The sequence below is a fragment of the Saccoglossus kowalevskii genome, chromosome 17 (genome assembly GCF_978046115.1).
Source record: "Saccoglossus kowalevskii chromosome 17, keSacKowa6.1, whole genome shotgun sequence".
Lineage (NCBI taxonomy): Eukaryota > Metazoa > Hemichordata > Enteropneusta > Harrimaniidae > Saccoglossus > Saccoglossus kowalevskii.
In genome coordinates this window covers 23,777,932-23,795,005 of record NC_140657.1, presented here as the reverse complement: position 1 = coordinate 23,795,005, position 17,074 = coordinate 23,777,932, and the positions used below count along the sequence as shown (strand labels likewise).

The 17,074-nt window shown below is 37.0% G+C and overlaps 1 protein-coding gene across 1 annotated transcript in view; it reads right to left on the bottom strand.

Annotated features, from left to right (window-relative positions):
* Window positions 1-17,074, bottom strand: part of LOC102807148 (hemicentin-1-like) — a 57,588-nt gene that overhangs the window by 29,332 nt on the left and 11,182 nt on the right. Inside the window, exons 2-3 of the mRNA XM_085492151.1 lie at window positions 5,613-5,842; window positions 3,646-3,768 (exon numbers count right to left, since the gene is read on the bottom strand). Coding sequence (XP_085348277.1) covers window positions 3,646-3,768; window positions 5,613-5,842 — 353 coding nt within the window. The remainder of the gene's footprint in view (window positions 1-3,645; window positions 3,769-5,612; window positions 5,843-17,074) is intronic.

The following is a 17,074-nucleotide window of genomic DNA, read 5'->3' as shown; positions in this document are numbered from 1 at the left end:
ATTCTTTAACAAAATGGCTGCCAGTCGGCCATTTCGAACTTGATCCGAAAAAAAAGACGTGCATCAAGGTCCTATTATGTTTAATGTATGTACCAAATTTGAACAAAATCCGTCCATGCATAACTGAAATCCGGGTCCGGAATGGTGAAAATGTGCGATTTCAATGCATTTTCGGCCTTAAAGCGCTCCATTTGGCTATCGTTAATGAGATCATAAAACAAATGCACATACATATTTGTGACATGATGTACCTTGTGTGTGTGAAGTTTGAACTTGATCAATCCAGACATGTCTCGGATACGGATCCAGAACTGAATTCTTTAAAACAAAATGGCCGCCAGTCGGCCATTTCGAACTTGATCCGAAAAAAAAAATGACGTGCATCAAGGTCCTATTATGTTGAATGTATGTACCAAATTTGAACAAAATCCGTCCATGCATAACTGAGATCCAGGTCCGGAATGATGAAAATGTGCAATTTCAATGCATTTTCGGCCTTAAAGCGGCCGCCATTTGGCTATCCTTAATGAGATCATGAAACAAATGCACATACATATTTGTGACATGATGTACCTTGTGTGTGTGAAGTTTGAACGCGATCAATCCAAGCATGTCCCAGATACGGATCCAGAACAGATTTCTTTAAAACAAAATGGCCGCCAGTCGGCCATTTCAAACCCGATCCAAAAAAAAAATGACGTACATCAAGTCCTATTATGTTTAATGTATGTACCAAATTTGAACAAAATTCGTCTATGCATAACTGAGATCCGGGTCCGGAATGGTGAAAATGTCCGATTTTGATGCATTTTCCGCCTTAAAATGGCCGCTATTCGGCTATCGTTAATCGGATCATGAAAAAAATGCATGTGCATATGTCCCATATAATGTGTGATGTATGAGTGAAGTTTGAACTTAATCGGTCCATGCATGTTCGAGATACAGGTGATCACGGAGCATGCATGCACGCACGGACGCACACAGGGCAAAACATAAGTCCCTGTTTTCGGACTATGTCCGAACGGGGACTAAAAATATCTCTTTTTACCAAAAATGACAAAAATATTCACCCCAATTAGAGAATTAAAGATATCATTACAAAACAAACAAATCTGAGAGAAGTCCACATTTAGTACCTATAAATGTAATATCAAAGCAATTGAACTTGCGGTTTTTAACAAGAAGTCGAAAATATCACTTTTTACCAAAAATGACAAAAATATTCACCAAAATTAGAAAATTGAAGATATCAATACAAAATGAACCAATCTGAGAGAGGTCCACATTTAGTACCTATATATGTAATATCAAAGCAATTGGACTTGCAATTTTTAACAAGAAGTCAAAAATATCACTTTTTACCAAAAATGACAAAAATATTCACCAAAATTAGAGAATTGAAGATATCATCATGAAATGAACAAATCTGAGGGAGGTCTACCCTAGGTACATATACACCAAATATCAAAGCATTCAGGCTTGTAGTTTTCAAGAAGAAGTTGAAAAAGTAAAACATTGACACGAACGGCAGACGACGGACCATCACTCATATGATAAGCTCTGCTTGACAAAGTCAACAGCGGAGCTAAAAATTTAAGATTAGTCTCTCAAACAAGAAGTTTGGCAACTGATATTTGTCTGTTATTTGAGATGCACGACATCTGTGATTTTCAGTCTAATTTATTCCAGACAAACTCTACCACAAGTTCAATTTAAACCTGACTATTTGAGATAGCAGAGATTGGCTAATACATGTAATAATTAATCAATATGCATGTTTTTCAACATTAAACTAATTCACATATATTTATAATCCAAAGAATATATGAACCAAATTTCAATGAAATGCAATGATTATGCACATTATGCAAATTAGGCAATCAGTATGCTTGAATTTCAATCTAAAACTAATCAGGTCTTTAGCATTGTTCCCAGGCACTTATATACAATGTCTAATTGAAATACGATACTAGTAAAATACTTTATTTTCGATTGGAATTAATTTTCGCTGAAGGAATGATTCAGTGAAAATAAAATCCAGTGAATATACCTTTTATCCTATATTTTAAATTCAAACTTGTCATAGTAAATAATTCCATGCGAAACACCCAAAAAGTCTTTTCAGCAAAAATTATTCCAGCTAAAATAAAAGCATTTTACACTAATTAATTTTTGAGATATAGGTAGAAAATTTAAGCAATTATTATGCATAAATTTCAACCCAAAACTCATTAGGTCTGTGTAGTGTTCCAGGCCACATATTTTCCAAGTTTCATTATGTGATGATTAATTCCCTCCCAGAAATTGATGAAAAGAAAAGAAAATTATTATACAAATTATGTAAATATTGTGGTACTTGAGATATTGATGGATACTGACTAATTATATAAATTACAGGTCAAACTATTTCCAATAACAGGTGGGGGTTACAGGTCAAATTGTGTCTAACTCAGGTGGGGTTACAGGTCAAATTGTGTCCAATAACAGGTGAGGATTACAGGTCAAACTGCATCCAATAACAGGTGGGGGTTACAGGTCAAATTGTGTCTAACACAGGTGGGAGTTACAGGCCAAACTGTGTCCAATAACAGGTTGGGGTTACAGGTCAAATTGTGTCCAATAACAGATGGGGGGTACAGATCAAATTGTGTCCAATAACAGGTGAGGATTACAGGTCAAACTGTATCCAATAACAGGTAGGGGTTACAGGTCAAATTGTGTCTAACACAGGTGGGGGTTACAGGTCAAACTGTGTCCAATAACAGGTGAGGATTACAGGTCAAACTGCATCCAGTAACAGGTGGGGGTTACAGGTCAAATTGTGTCTAACACAGGTGGGGGTTACAGGCCAAACTGTGTCCAATAACAGGTTGGGGTTAAAGGTCAAATTGTGTCCAATAACAGGTGGGGGTTACAGATCAAATTGTGTCCAATAACAGGGGGTTACAGGTCAAACTGTTTGCAATAACAGGTGGTGGTTACAGGTCAAACTGTGTCCAATAGCATGTGGGATTACAGGTCAAACTGTGTCCAATAGCATGTGGGGTTACAGGTCAAACTGTGTCAATAGCATGTGGGGTTACAGGTCAAACTGTGTCCAATAGCATGTGGGGTTACAGGTCAAACTGTGTCCAATAACAGGTGGCTGTTATAGGTCAAACTATGTCCAATAAGAGGTGGTCGTTACAGGTCAAACTGTCCAATAACAGGTGGGGTTACAGGTCAAACTGTTTCCAATAACAGGTGGTGGCTACAGGTCAAACTGTGTCCAATAGCATGTGGGGTTACAGGTCAAACTGTGTCCAATAACAGGTGGCTGTTATAGGTCAAACTGTGTCCAATAAGAGGTGGTCGTTACAGGTCAAATTGTGTCCAATAACAGTGATGGTTACAGGTCAAATTGTATTCAATTAACAGGTGGGGGTTACAGGTCAAACTGTGTCCAATAACAGGTGGGGGTTATAGGTTAAACTGTGTCCAATAACAGGTGGGGTTTAAAGGTCAAATTGTGTCCAATAACAGGTAGGGATTACAGGTCAAACTGTGTCTAATAACAGATAATGGTTACAGGTCGAATTGTATTCAATTAACAGGTGGGAGTTACAGAGTTACTGTAACAGAAATTATTGAAGGTCATTATATTACCTCATCTACATCAGATTTATTTAACATAAATAGTTGTCCTGAGCTTGTAGCTGCTATATCTTCATATGCCTGAAATCCAACATGTGAACGGTTACCACAGTCTCCAGTCATGACAAAAACAATCTATGTAGGAGAAATCAGACATAAATTAGTGAATAAGCATGCTGATAGTCAAAATAGCATTATTTATACTAAAACCAATTTTTATATTTTTTACAATCTTTATAGTATACAAAGTATATTTATTTGTTATTTTTTGTTTACATTGTTTATGTCATTTTTTTTTTTCATTTAGTATTTGAATATCAGTGTTCTCCACAGGCCAAAACAGCATCACGGGCCCCGAAGCGATCGGATTTGCCCGTGATGCTATGTGTTTCCTCCGCGATGCTGTTATTTATCTGGCTATTTATTTCCTGGCTAACTAGTTAAATCAACAAATGCATTGTATTAACGCCAATTTCCCGGGATAATCCCCTGTTGTTTCTCATTGGTTGGATATCGTTTTAACAAAACAAAGCAGTTCTATAAAGACAAAGCCGTAAGCCCCGGTGTCAAACGCTCTTTGCCAAATGTATATTCATATGCAAATGATATAGTCACACTTGGGGTCAAAAGCCACATGTTTTCGGTGTGTACGAAACGTATTTTCATTATTATTTTTAGAAATGTAGTCGTACTATTATTCTAAGTTTGGATTTTTGTCAGTATTTTTGATATTGTATTTGTTTTTTGAGATCAAAATGTGAAAAAATATATATTTATGATGTAAACAATTTTGACCTCGTGATTGTGAATCCAAGATGGCGTCACCCACGTAAGATCCAGCGAGCGTGAACTTCCCACTCAGATCACATATCGTGCTCAGATTCGGATGAATTAAGTGAAGCATAATTGAAAATAATATATTTATCAAGAAATCGGGAATTCTAATCAAGAAACGTGTGGAAATTGGAGTGACACTTGTGTTATTTCTTGGAAGAAAAGCCTCAATTTTACGTGGTATAACAATGGCGACAATTCGTAATTCAGACCTCTGTTGTCTCGAATTGTTCACAATTGTGTTGAACAAACAACATCGATGATTAAAAAAAAATACATAAAGATGGATAATTTCAGCCAGAAAAACTATTATTGCTCGAACATAGTAGCATAAGTATCGTGACTCGTAACAGTTGTTGTACTTAACCGGAAAACAACAGAAACGGAAGACAAGCAATGAGAATAACCAACCCTCATGTTTAATTTACCGGGACCGGCCAAGCAAAGAAACAGAAAACTCAGTATTTCTGCAGGACATTTGCAATACTAAACATGCAGTGCAATAATTGTATACGGATTGTACATAAAATAAATAGAAAAAAAGGAAAAAAAACTGGTTTTGTTTTATTTCCCCATATGACAAACAATATGTTAATTTATGCTAATTACATGCTAATTATTATGCAAATTAGCCGCGACTCTATGAAAAATTTCCGGGGGAGAACACTGAATATGTTCAATTCAAAAATGAATAATGTTAATAAAGTTATTATACCTTTAGCAATTGGAAATAGGTGCTAAATTAACAATGAAAATATATAAATTTGTAGAAAATATTTCAAAATATTCAAATTAAGGTTAAAATATGTGTAGAAAAACAATGCAGCTTTGATATGCATACCACTTCAAAGTGACACAGATGTTGTACTCTGCTGTGGGTCCCATGTTACCAGTTTAACCATGGTGATGTGATAGTTACAGCATATAAACCATCACCATTAAGTGTTAATGATTTACCTAATTTGTAGCATCGCTGTTGCAAATTGGGAGTTTCTGCCAACCAAATTGTGGCTATGAATACACATAACTTAATTTGCTGCATATTTAGAGTTGTCCGAGATCTTTTCTCATCTACCATGGTCACACCAGATTACAACATATAACCAAATTTTGAAATGCTCAATGGCTATGATAGTATAACCCACCTGGCTTTGTTTTTCCTGAATGAGTTTAAGTACATTCTCCGTGAGATCAAAATCTTTGGCTCTGGCATCAGTAAATACATAAATAAAAGAACTTGGTAAACTAATAGTTAATGCAGTTTCAATAGCACTTAAACTCATTTCTGGACAATCTCCGCCTCCCATGACATATAAATCTCGTAAATTCTTCTGAAATTCTTTAGGATCTGTTGTTATTGTCACAGGACCAATTTCTATGAAATTAAAGAAAAGTATGAAATCAAAAAAATGTTTGCACTCAATCTATAACATATTACAGAAATATTGCTAACTATTGTATATTCGGTTGCAAAACCATGAAATATAGCCCTCTGTAAAAATTACTTTTAAATGTGTTTTGTGGTTGGGTTTGAAGTGGATGCACAGTTTCATTGGCCATGTATTAGCATAGAACAAACTACCGTTCTGAAACTGCTGTAGTAATAGGTCAGTATCATTCGGCCATCTTGAATCTTATATTTGAACAAATACACATGCATATGTGTGATAAAATGTATGAAATATATATAAAGTCTGAATATGATCAGTCAAAACATGTCAGAGATATAGATCTCAAACCACATTCATCAAAACAAAATGGCCACCAGACGGCCATTTTGAAAATGACCTGCAAAAATGTCTGAGGTTAAATGAAATCCAAAGAAATATTTGATTTTGATGAATTTTTATCATTAAAACATTAAAATGGTTTGAAACAAATCATGAAACACATGCATCCCAAGGTATAGGATGTCTGTGTGAATGTGATCATCCGAGGCATGTACACAAAACTGAAAATACAGGTCCCAAGATATAGGTCAGGCTCCTGACTGACAGATGGCTCGCAGAGCCCTTGTTTTGTATACACTATGCAGTATAGGATCACATCAACTTCACATTACACATCAGCAGTATTGAAAATTAACGCCAATCCATCGGTTCTAGATCGGCAGATTTTATGTAGGACCGATACTTTTGCAAACCAGTCCTTGCGGTCGGTACAAACAAATTCCATATTGACAACTGACCATCCTAATATAAAAAGACAAATTATGAAAACAATAAGCATTTTTAACACCCTTTTAAAATGGTATCAATTGGAATACATCTACAACACGCATCACTTCTTTGCCAAATCATACCCACTCACATTTTTTAAACATATTTTACAAATTCACAAGTTCCAGGATACAATCCAGAATATTGGTACTTGTTCTACTCAATAATAACAATTCAGTCTATTTAGAGAAAGCAAAACATAGTTCAGAATACCTCTACACACAGGAGACAGCAAATGGCACAGAATAACTTAATACGAAGTAAACACTCACAACAGAAATAGTTTAGAGCTGGATACAGTCCATATTTTCTAATTTAAAATATTTGTACTGAAGAGGTTACGGTTTAATTGATTCTAGTGGCATTTCAAATAAACACTACATGTAAACAAGTAACCTGTAGAATACTGTGTGGGTAATATTTTTTATATTGATTTTTGTTGCATTTGCAGCAAATAGTTACCAAACAATGAGACATCTATAGGATTGAATATACCCCACAGCTGGCTTCACATGCATTGTTCATAGTTCATATGGTGCTTACACCAGGATTTAATTACAGCACCTAGGCGGTATGTGGTTACAGCTTAATGTTCGAGTAATCGCAAGAAATTGACATGACAATAGAAATTCATTAAAGACTGCCACTCCCATGCAATTAACAGCGAGTGAAATTCCTGGGATTGAAACATATATTTTGAAGTCACTGGTGTAGGCAACGAATAACTGCAAGTTGACATAAAGACGAGGTAGTTTATTTAATCAGTGGTCAACTAGAGGCTGAAATTATAATTAATTTGTTTATTTCAATTTCTCCTGACGTCAAATAGAATACACTGGTGAAACACGGTAGTAACTGTGGGTGAAAGGATGTTTTGGGGTGTAGTTTACATTGTATATAGAGTGGTAGGGTCGGGTGTAATGTGTTCATTTCCAACTATTATGAAGTCACGTAGAATTTCACTTAATTTATTTATGCTGACATGTTTTCAAGCATTACATGTGAATCCAATTTTCGCTGCGCTGTGTCTCAATAGAGTATGAGGGAAATGGCATATTCACTGGAATTTATTTCAGGGGAAAAATGTTTTCAGTGATAATGAAGTATTATGACAGATACCCTCCCCGTGGCTTTCATTGCGTATGGAAGTTATTTTCACGAGTGATGCGGTGTATCCTGCTGCCGTACTTTCACGAGCGAAGCCACGGGGAGGGTGTGGGGTTCTGTTATTATACACATGTCCCATATTTGATTATTTCATATTAAAAAAAGAACGTGCAACAAACCGGGATAGAAATTTAGATCGGGGAACCCAATTGCCCATTAATATGCTCCAAGACAGTGCTGCGACCTAGCAACGCTTGTCAGTGTAGAACGCGTGTCGCTGTACATGTGAAAATAAAATAATCAGACGTCTAATTTAAGTCATTGTCCGAATAAATAACTCGTGGATGTTTAAGCGCGGTGGTCGTAGCGCAGCGCGTGTTCGAATTTCATGTAAATAAACAATGTATTTTACACGCGTTGTATACGTCGCTATGAGTCACATATCGAACAGGACGCGACACGACGACTGTCGCCCTTTAGTTGGGACCACGACAGAACCAGAACTTAAACTGGGCGACTACGATACACGGTTGATGTTGAAGTTAAAAGTTCCTCCACAGATCTGTGCATTGGCAAACATGCCGTGCAACTGCAGTACTCCACTGACGGAATGACTTTCGTTGAAATCGGTCGTCGCTGACTCGTGAGCTGCACACTACAACCTAGTTTGTGATGTTGCTTGCTTGTCGTGGATGGACTGAGTCTTGGTTACCGGTTAAATTTTGCTAATTTGGCGTTGGTAATCTTTATTTGGAACTGAGTAACGCCGCAACGTCGCCAACAGAAACCTCATGGTATATTGATGTCGATGGTTGCTGCTCCATATTAATCGGAGATTTCACTGCGGGTCCAGGCAGCGGGTGGATCTTCCGAGAGCCCTTCAAGATTTATAAAACTCAGATTCCAGGTGGTCAACAAACATTAAGTTCTCCCAATCCTAGTATTCTATGTGATGTACATCTAACATGCCAAAAATGCTGGTGAACGATTTGAACCTGACAAAAATACTTGAAATAGATACCAGGAAGGGGAGGGGGGGGGGTAAAAGAAAAGTTATATAACATTTTATTATTCAATAATTTATTAAAATACATAAGTTTGTCCAACTCCCTGTGATACAACACCTCAGACATAGCTCATTGTACTCGGCTTGAGTGTGGGCAAAAAGTTACTATTTGAATTTTTGATATCTGTTTTCATTAATGAGAAAGTTGACCCCGAAGTTAGAGTAACTGTTCAGCAGGAATGGCTTTTTAACTCTTCTGTGATTTTGTTTGGCTTGGCTGATTTTGTCACGGTTCATACTTGACAGGCAGGTCGTACCATCACTAATTGGAAAAACAATCCTGACCCACCGCTACCATGGCAAAAGCCAAAGTCTTGTAATAGCAGTGCCCAAATGATCATGCCTTTTATTTTGGCTACGTTGCGCACTGGTAAGAGATCACCGGCGCCGACATTGTTACCACTGTCAACGGAATCCCAACGCAGCTTTGAACTTTGAATAAAATGTAAATGCTGCCTCCAATCTAGAAAATACTATCGCAAAACGGTTGGAAATAATACATTTAACGGCTGAATACGTCCTAACAATAAAATAAAGTGACTTCTAATGACTGCCATGTTATTTTGCGAACCTCGTATAAGGTGCCCGGTTTTAGTTATAAACAGACGTTAGCTTCACGTTCATGTCCCTTCCATGATAACAGCCGAAAACATATTGCTTGTTTTTTACCGGTTTTCATTGGCAACCGAAGTATTTTTATTTTGTAAACAAATTTTCGTCTGCTATTTTTATTCAGTTCAAATCGTTCAGCAACATTTTTGGCATATTAGGTGTACATCACATGGAATACTACGATTGAGAGAACTTGATGTATGTTGACTGATTTTTATCATAGTACGAAGTACCAGGAAGTTACTCAGTTCCAAATAAAGATTACCAACGTCAAATGAGCAACATTTGACTGGTAATCAAGATTCATGTAATCCATGGCTAACAAGCAACATCACAAGCGAAGTTGTAGCATGCAGTACCAGTAAGTCATCCCGTCAGTGCAGTACTGCAGTAACACGGCATGTTTGCCATCAGCATTGTATTCAAACGAATCACGTGGTGTGCCGTTCTCGTTCAAACCCGGGATTCGATCAATAGGGGAGTCCCTGTAAAAAAACACATTGCAAATCATGCAAGTTCAACATTTTCAAACCAATATACTAAAACAGAAATGCTCAGAGATGCAAATGAAGGATAGATATTACTTTTCACTATACACATCTCTGTTGATACTATCCCTCACATATTCTACTCCCAATTACTCCTGCGTAAAATGGACTAGCCTCTTCATGTTGACATTCAGACTAAAATCACGTGACAGGCTGTTAAAATTGGCTGTTGTATACTCTTTCGCCGGTCTGGAAAAGGTGTTTAATTAACTCACATTCAAGCAACAATGCAGATTTCCCAGTGGGAGTGAGACTATTCGACTCTGCCACTAAAAAAATAGGGGTGTTTTCAGCAAAAAACGAATAACCCTGGAATACACACAATATACTGAATTTCGGAACAAATCGTGCATTACTTACAGCAGCAGAATACCACAGAAATATCAGACGAAACATGAAAACACTATATATTGTATTTCAGCTTGAACCCTCTATATTGCAATTCAAGGAATTAACCCCATATGTGCATCCATTTCCCACCTTGGTATCACCCACCCCTGAAAACAAACTCTTAATACCACGCTGAAGCGTTTGGTAATAAATTATAGGCTGGCTTATAAAAGTACATCCTACAGCTACTGAAGATATATAAATATTGACAACTAAGTTTGACTTGGGCCATACAAAAGAAATGTCTTGTTATGCCAATGTTTCTGCTACTGAAAATTGTTTTGAAAATTGCTACAGTTGGTTCTACTACAACTAAAGTTATAAATAAGTAAAGATATAAATTTAAACATGGTTTCACTGCCATACAAAATAAATGTCTTGTTATACCAAAGTTTCTGCTACTGAAAATTGCTACAGTTGGTTCTACTACAACTAAAGATATAAACAAGTAACCTGTAGAATACTGTGTGGGTAATATTTTTTATATTGATTTTTGTTGCATTTGCAGCAAATAGTTACCAAACAATGAGAAATCTATAGGATTGAATATACCCCACAGCTGGCTTCACATACATTGTTCATAGTTCATATGGTGCTTACACCAGGATTTAATTACAGCACCTAGGCGGTATGTGGTTACAGCTTAATGTTCGATTAATCGCAAGAAATTGACATGACAATAGAAATTCATTAAAGACTGCCACTCCCATGCAATTAACAGCGAGTGAAATTCCTGGGATTGAAACATATATTTTGAAGTCACTGGTGTAGGCAACGAATAACTGCAAGTTGACATAAAGACGAGGTAGTTTCTTTAATCAGTGGTCAACTAGAGGCTGAAATTATAATTAATTTGTTTATTTCAATTTCTCCTGACGTCAAATAGAATACACTGGTGAAACACGGTAGTAACTGTGAGTGAAAGGATGTTTTGGGGTGTAGTTTACATTGTATATAGAGTGGTAGGGTCGGGTGTAATGTGTTCATTTCCAACTATTATGAAGTCACGTAGAATTTCACTTAATTTATTTTTTCTGACATGTTTTCAAGCATTACATGTGAATCCAATTTTCACTGCGCTGTGTCTCAATAGAGTATGAGGGAAATGGCATATTCACTGGAATTTATTTCAGGGGAAAAATGTTTTCAGTGATAATGAAGTATTATGACAGATACCCTCCCCGTGGCTTTCATTGCGTATGGAAGTTATTTTCACGAGTGATGCGGTGTATCCTGCTGCCGTACTTTCACGAGCGAAGCCACGGGGAGGGTGTGGGGTTCTGTTATTATACACATGTCCCATATTTGATTATTTCATATTAAAAAAAGAACGTGCAACAAACCGGGATAGAAATTTAGATCGGGGAACCCAATTGCCCATTAATATGCTCCAAGACAGTGCTGCGACCTAGCAACGCTTGTCAGTGTAGAACGCGTGTCGCTGTACATGTGAAAATAAAATAATCAGACGTCTAATTTAAGTCATTGTCCGAATAAGTAACTCGTGGATGTTTAAGCGCGGTGGTCGTAGCGCAGCGCGTGTTCGAATTTCATGTAAATAAACAATGTATTTTACACGCGTTGTATACGTCGCTATGAGTCCCATATTGAACAGGACGCGACACGACGACTGTCGCCCTTTAGTTGGGACCACGACAGAACCAGAACTTAAACTGGGCGACTACGATACACGGTTGATGTTGAAGTTAAAAGTTCCTCCACAGATCTGTGCATTGGCAAACATGCCGTGCAACTGCAGTACTCCACTGACGGAATGACTTTCGTTGAAATCGGTCGTCGCTGACTCGTGAACTGCACACTACAACCTCGTTTGTGATGTTGCTTGCTTGTCGTGGATGGACTGAGTCTTGGTCGATGTTGATGGTTGCGGCTCCATATTAATCGGAGATTTCACTGCGGGTCCAGGCAGCGGGTGGATCTTCCGAGAGCCCTTCAAGATTTATAAAACTCAGATTCCAGGTGGTCAACAAACATTAAGTTCTCCCAATCCTAGTATTCTATGTGATGTACATCTAACATGCCAAAAATGCTGGTGAACGATTTGAACCTGACAAAAATACTTGAAATAGATACCAGGAAGGGGAGGGGGGTAAAAGAAAAGTTATATAACATTTTATTATTCAATAATTTATTAAAATACATAAGTTTGTCCAACTCCCTGTGATACAACACCTCAGACATAGCTCATTGTACTCGGCTTGAGTGTGGGCAAAAAGTTACTATTTGAATTTTTGATATCTGTTTTCATTAATGAGAAAGTTGACCCCGAAGTTAGAGTAACTGTTCAGCAGGAATGGCTTTTTAACTCTTCTGTGATTTTTTTTGGCTGGGCTGATTTTGTCACGTTTCATACTTGACAGGCAGGTCGTACCATCACTAATTGGAAAAACAATCCTGACCCACCGCTACCATGGCAACAGCCAAAGTCTTGTAATAGCAGTGCCCAAATGATCATGCCTTTTATTGTGGCTACGTTGCGCACTGGTAAGAGATCACCGGCGCCGACATTGTTACCACTGTCAACGGAATCCCAACGCAGCTTTGAACTTTGAATAAAATGTAAATGCTGCCTCCAATCTAGAAAATACTATCGCAAAACGGTTGGAAATAATACATTTAACGGCTGAATACGTCCTAACAATAAAATAAAGTGACATCTAATGACTGCCATGTTATTTTGCGAACCTCGTATAAGGTGCCCGGTTTTAGTTATAAACAGACGTTAGCTTCACGTTCATGTCCCTTCCATGATAACAGCCGAAAACATATTGCTTGTTTTTTACCGGTTTTCATTGGCAACCGAAGTATTTTTATTTTGTAAACAAATTTTCGTCTGCTATTTTTATTCAGTTCAAATCGTTCAGCAACATTTTTGGCATATTAGGTGTACATCACATGGAATACTACGATTGAGAGAACTTGATGTATGTTGACTGATTTTTATCATAGTACGAAGTACCAGGAAGTTACTCAGTTCCAAATAAAGATTACCAACGTCAAATGAGCAACATTTGACTGGTAATCAAGATTCATGTAATCCATGGTTAACAAGCAACATCACAAGCGAAGTTGTAGCATGCAGTACCAGTAAGTCATCCCGTCAGTGCAGTAGTGCAGTAACACGGCATGTTTGCCATCAGCATTGTATTCAAACGAATCACGTGGTGTGCCGTTCTCGTTCAAACCCGGGATTCGATCAATAGGGGAGTCCCAATTAAAAAAACACATTGCAAATCATGCAAGTTCAACATTTTCAAACCAATATACTAAAACAGAAATGCTCAGAGATGCAAATGAAGGATAGATATTACTTTTCACTATACACATCTCTGTTGATACTATCCCTCACATTTTCTACTCCCAATTACTCCTGCGTAAAATGGACTAGCCTCTTCATGTTGACATTCAGACTAAAATCACGTGACAGGCTGTTAAAATTGGCTGTTGTATACTCTTTCGCCGGTCTGGAAAAGGTGTTTTTTAACTCACATTCAAGCAACAATGCAGATTTCCCAGTGGGAGTGAGACTATTCGACTCTGCCACTAAAAAAATAGGGGTGTTTTTAGCAAAAAAACGAATAACCCTGGAATACACACAATATACTGAATTTCGGAACAAATCGTGCATTACTTACAGCAGCAGAATACCACAGAAATATCAGACGAAACATGAAAACACTATATATTGTATTTCAGCTTGAACCCTCTATATTGCAATTCAAGGAATTAACCCCATATGTGCATCCATTTCCCACCTTGGTATCACCCACCCCTGAAAACAAACTCTTAATACCACGCTGAAGCGTTTGGTAAAAACAATCCTGACCCACCGCTACCATGGCAACAGCCAAAGTCTTGTAATAGCAGTGCCCAAATGATCATGCCTTTTATTTTGGCTACGTTGCGCACTGGTAAGAGATCACCGGCGCCGACATTGTTACCACTGTCAACGGAATCCCAACGCAGCTTTGAACTTTGAATAAAATGTAAATGCTGCTTCCAATCTAGAAAATACTATCGCAAAACGATTGGAAATTATACATTTAACGGTTGAATACGTCCTAACAATAAAATAAAGTGACTTCTAATGACTGCCATGTTATTTTGCAAACCTCGTATCAGGTGCCCGGTTTTAGTTATAAACAGACGTTAGCTTCACGTTCATGTCCCTTCCATGATAACAGCCGAAAACATATTGCTTGTTTTTTACCGGTTTTCATTGGCAACCGAAGTATTTTTATTTTGTAAACAAATTTTCGTCTGCTATTTTTATTCAGTTCAAATCGTTCAGCAACATTTTTGGCATATTAGGTGTACATCACATGGAATACTACGATTGTGAGAACTTGATGTATGTTGACTGATTTTTATCATAGTACGAAGTACCAGGAAGTTACTCAGTTCCAAATAAAGATTACCAACGTCAGATGAGCAACATTTGACTGGTAATCAAGATTCATGTAATCCATGGCTAACAAGCAACATCACAAGCGAAGTTGTAGCATGCAGTAAGTCATCCCGTCAGTGGAGTACCGCAGTAACACGGCATGTTTGCCATCAGCATTGTATTCAAACGAATCACGTGGTGTGCCGTTCTCGTTCAAACCCGGGATTCGATCAATAGGGGAGTCCCATTAAAAAAACACATTGCAAATCATGCAAGTTCAACATTTTCAAACCAATATACTAAAACAGAAATGCTCAGAGATGTAAATGAAGGATAGATATTACTTTTCACTATACACATCTCTGTTGATACTATCCCTCACATATTCTACTCCCAATTACTCCTGCGTAAAATGGACTAGCCTGTTCATGTTGACATTCAGACTAAAATCACGTGACAGGCTGTTAAAATTGGCTGTTGCATACTCTTTCGCCGGTCTGGAAAATGTGTTTAATTAACTCACATTCAAGCAACAATGCAGATTTCCCAGTGGGAGTGAGACTATTCAAACTCTACCACTAAAAAATAGGGGTGTTTTCAGCAAAAAACGAATAACCCTGGAATACACACAATATACTGAATTTCGGAACAAATCGTGCATTACTTACAGCAGCAGAATACCACAGAAATATCAGACGAAACATGAAAACACTATATATTGTATTTCAGCCTGAACCCTCTATATTGCAATTCAAGGAATTAACCCCATATGTGCATCCATTTCCCACCTTGGTATCACCCACCCCTGAAAACAAACTCTTAATACCACGCTGAAGCGTTTGGTAATAACTAAAGATATAAATGTAAACATGGTTTCTCTGATATGGCCATACAAAATAAATGTTTTGTTATGCCAATGTTTCTGCTCCTGAAAATTGCTACAGTTGGTTCTACTACAACTAAAGAAATAAATTTAAATTATCTTGTTTCATTACTATGGCCATACTAAAGAAATGCTTTGTTATGCAAATGTGTCTACAAAAATGTAGTTCCCCAAATTCAAAAAAATTCCACAAACTTATCAAATAACAATAAACTTACAGTTTATGATTTACAGTAAATTAATCCAAGCTAAACATGGGAGGAAATACAGTGAACCATTTAATTTTTGTGATATCATGGTTTGTGATTTTATTATTTGAGAGCAATTCATCTTTCAATACCAGCATTGCAGCTGCTCATCTCCAAACTCTGACAAGTTACATTTTGAATTTTGCAACACAGAAAATGTGATCTTAATACTTCAATATGTGCAAAATATAATGATAATTGTTTATATTATTTGAAAAATCAAAAAAGGCTGCAAGTAAATGCTGTATCTCAAATACTGCAAAATACTTTATTTTTGCTTGGAATTAATTTTCGCTGAAGGAATGATTCAGTGGAAATTAAATCCAGCGAATTTACTATTTTCCTATATTTTACATTCAACTCGTCAAAAATCAGTGAAAATAAAATCCACACAAAATGTCTTCTCAGCAAAAATTAATTCCAGCTAAAATAAAGTATTTCACAGTATACTGAATTTCTTAGCTTATAAATACTTTAGAACCATGTAACTTAGCAACCACAACACTGTTATGTTTCAATCTTTTTGAATTCTGATTTCAAGATTGCATGCAAATACCAGACTTAATATTGATAATTAAACTTAAGGTAGCGAGAAGGTTTTGTGACGTTTTTAAATAAAACATTCTCTGTCTGTTGTCTCGTTCAGAACAGTAATTTAGGTTATATATATCAAAAGACTTAGAGGTGCAAGTTCGCACAAACTGGACAGACATTGTTTACATAATTATCACGTGACATCAAAAAAGTCCGCGATTGCGAGAGCACACACGTCATGCATTGTTCGTAATCAAGTCCATTGAAATGCGTCTCCGACAATCAAAAGACCTATTATTCCAATTTCTATGTAGGTTTGTTTTTTTGTCCCCAAATTATTTCATACTTGGCACCTTTAACAGACTATTATTCTGTGACAAAGCATTTTCTTTAAAAACCCAGACATATTTCGCACCATCATTATCTTTTGAACGATAACTGCGAGTTTGAATGTCCTAGTCCGAACGCACTTGATTTGGCGGCGGTCCCAATGAGTCGTACTCGATCAAAACTTCAACTGGAGAAAAACGCGAAAAACAGTTTTGGTTAATAAAACACTGTAGATTTGCATTATTATACACTAAAAATGGCC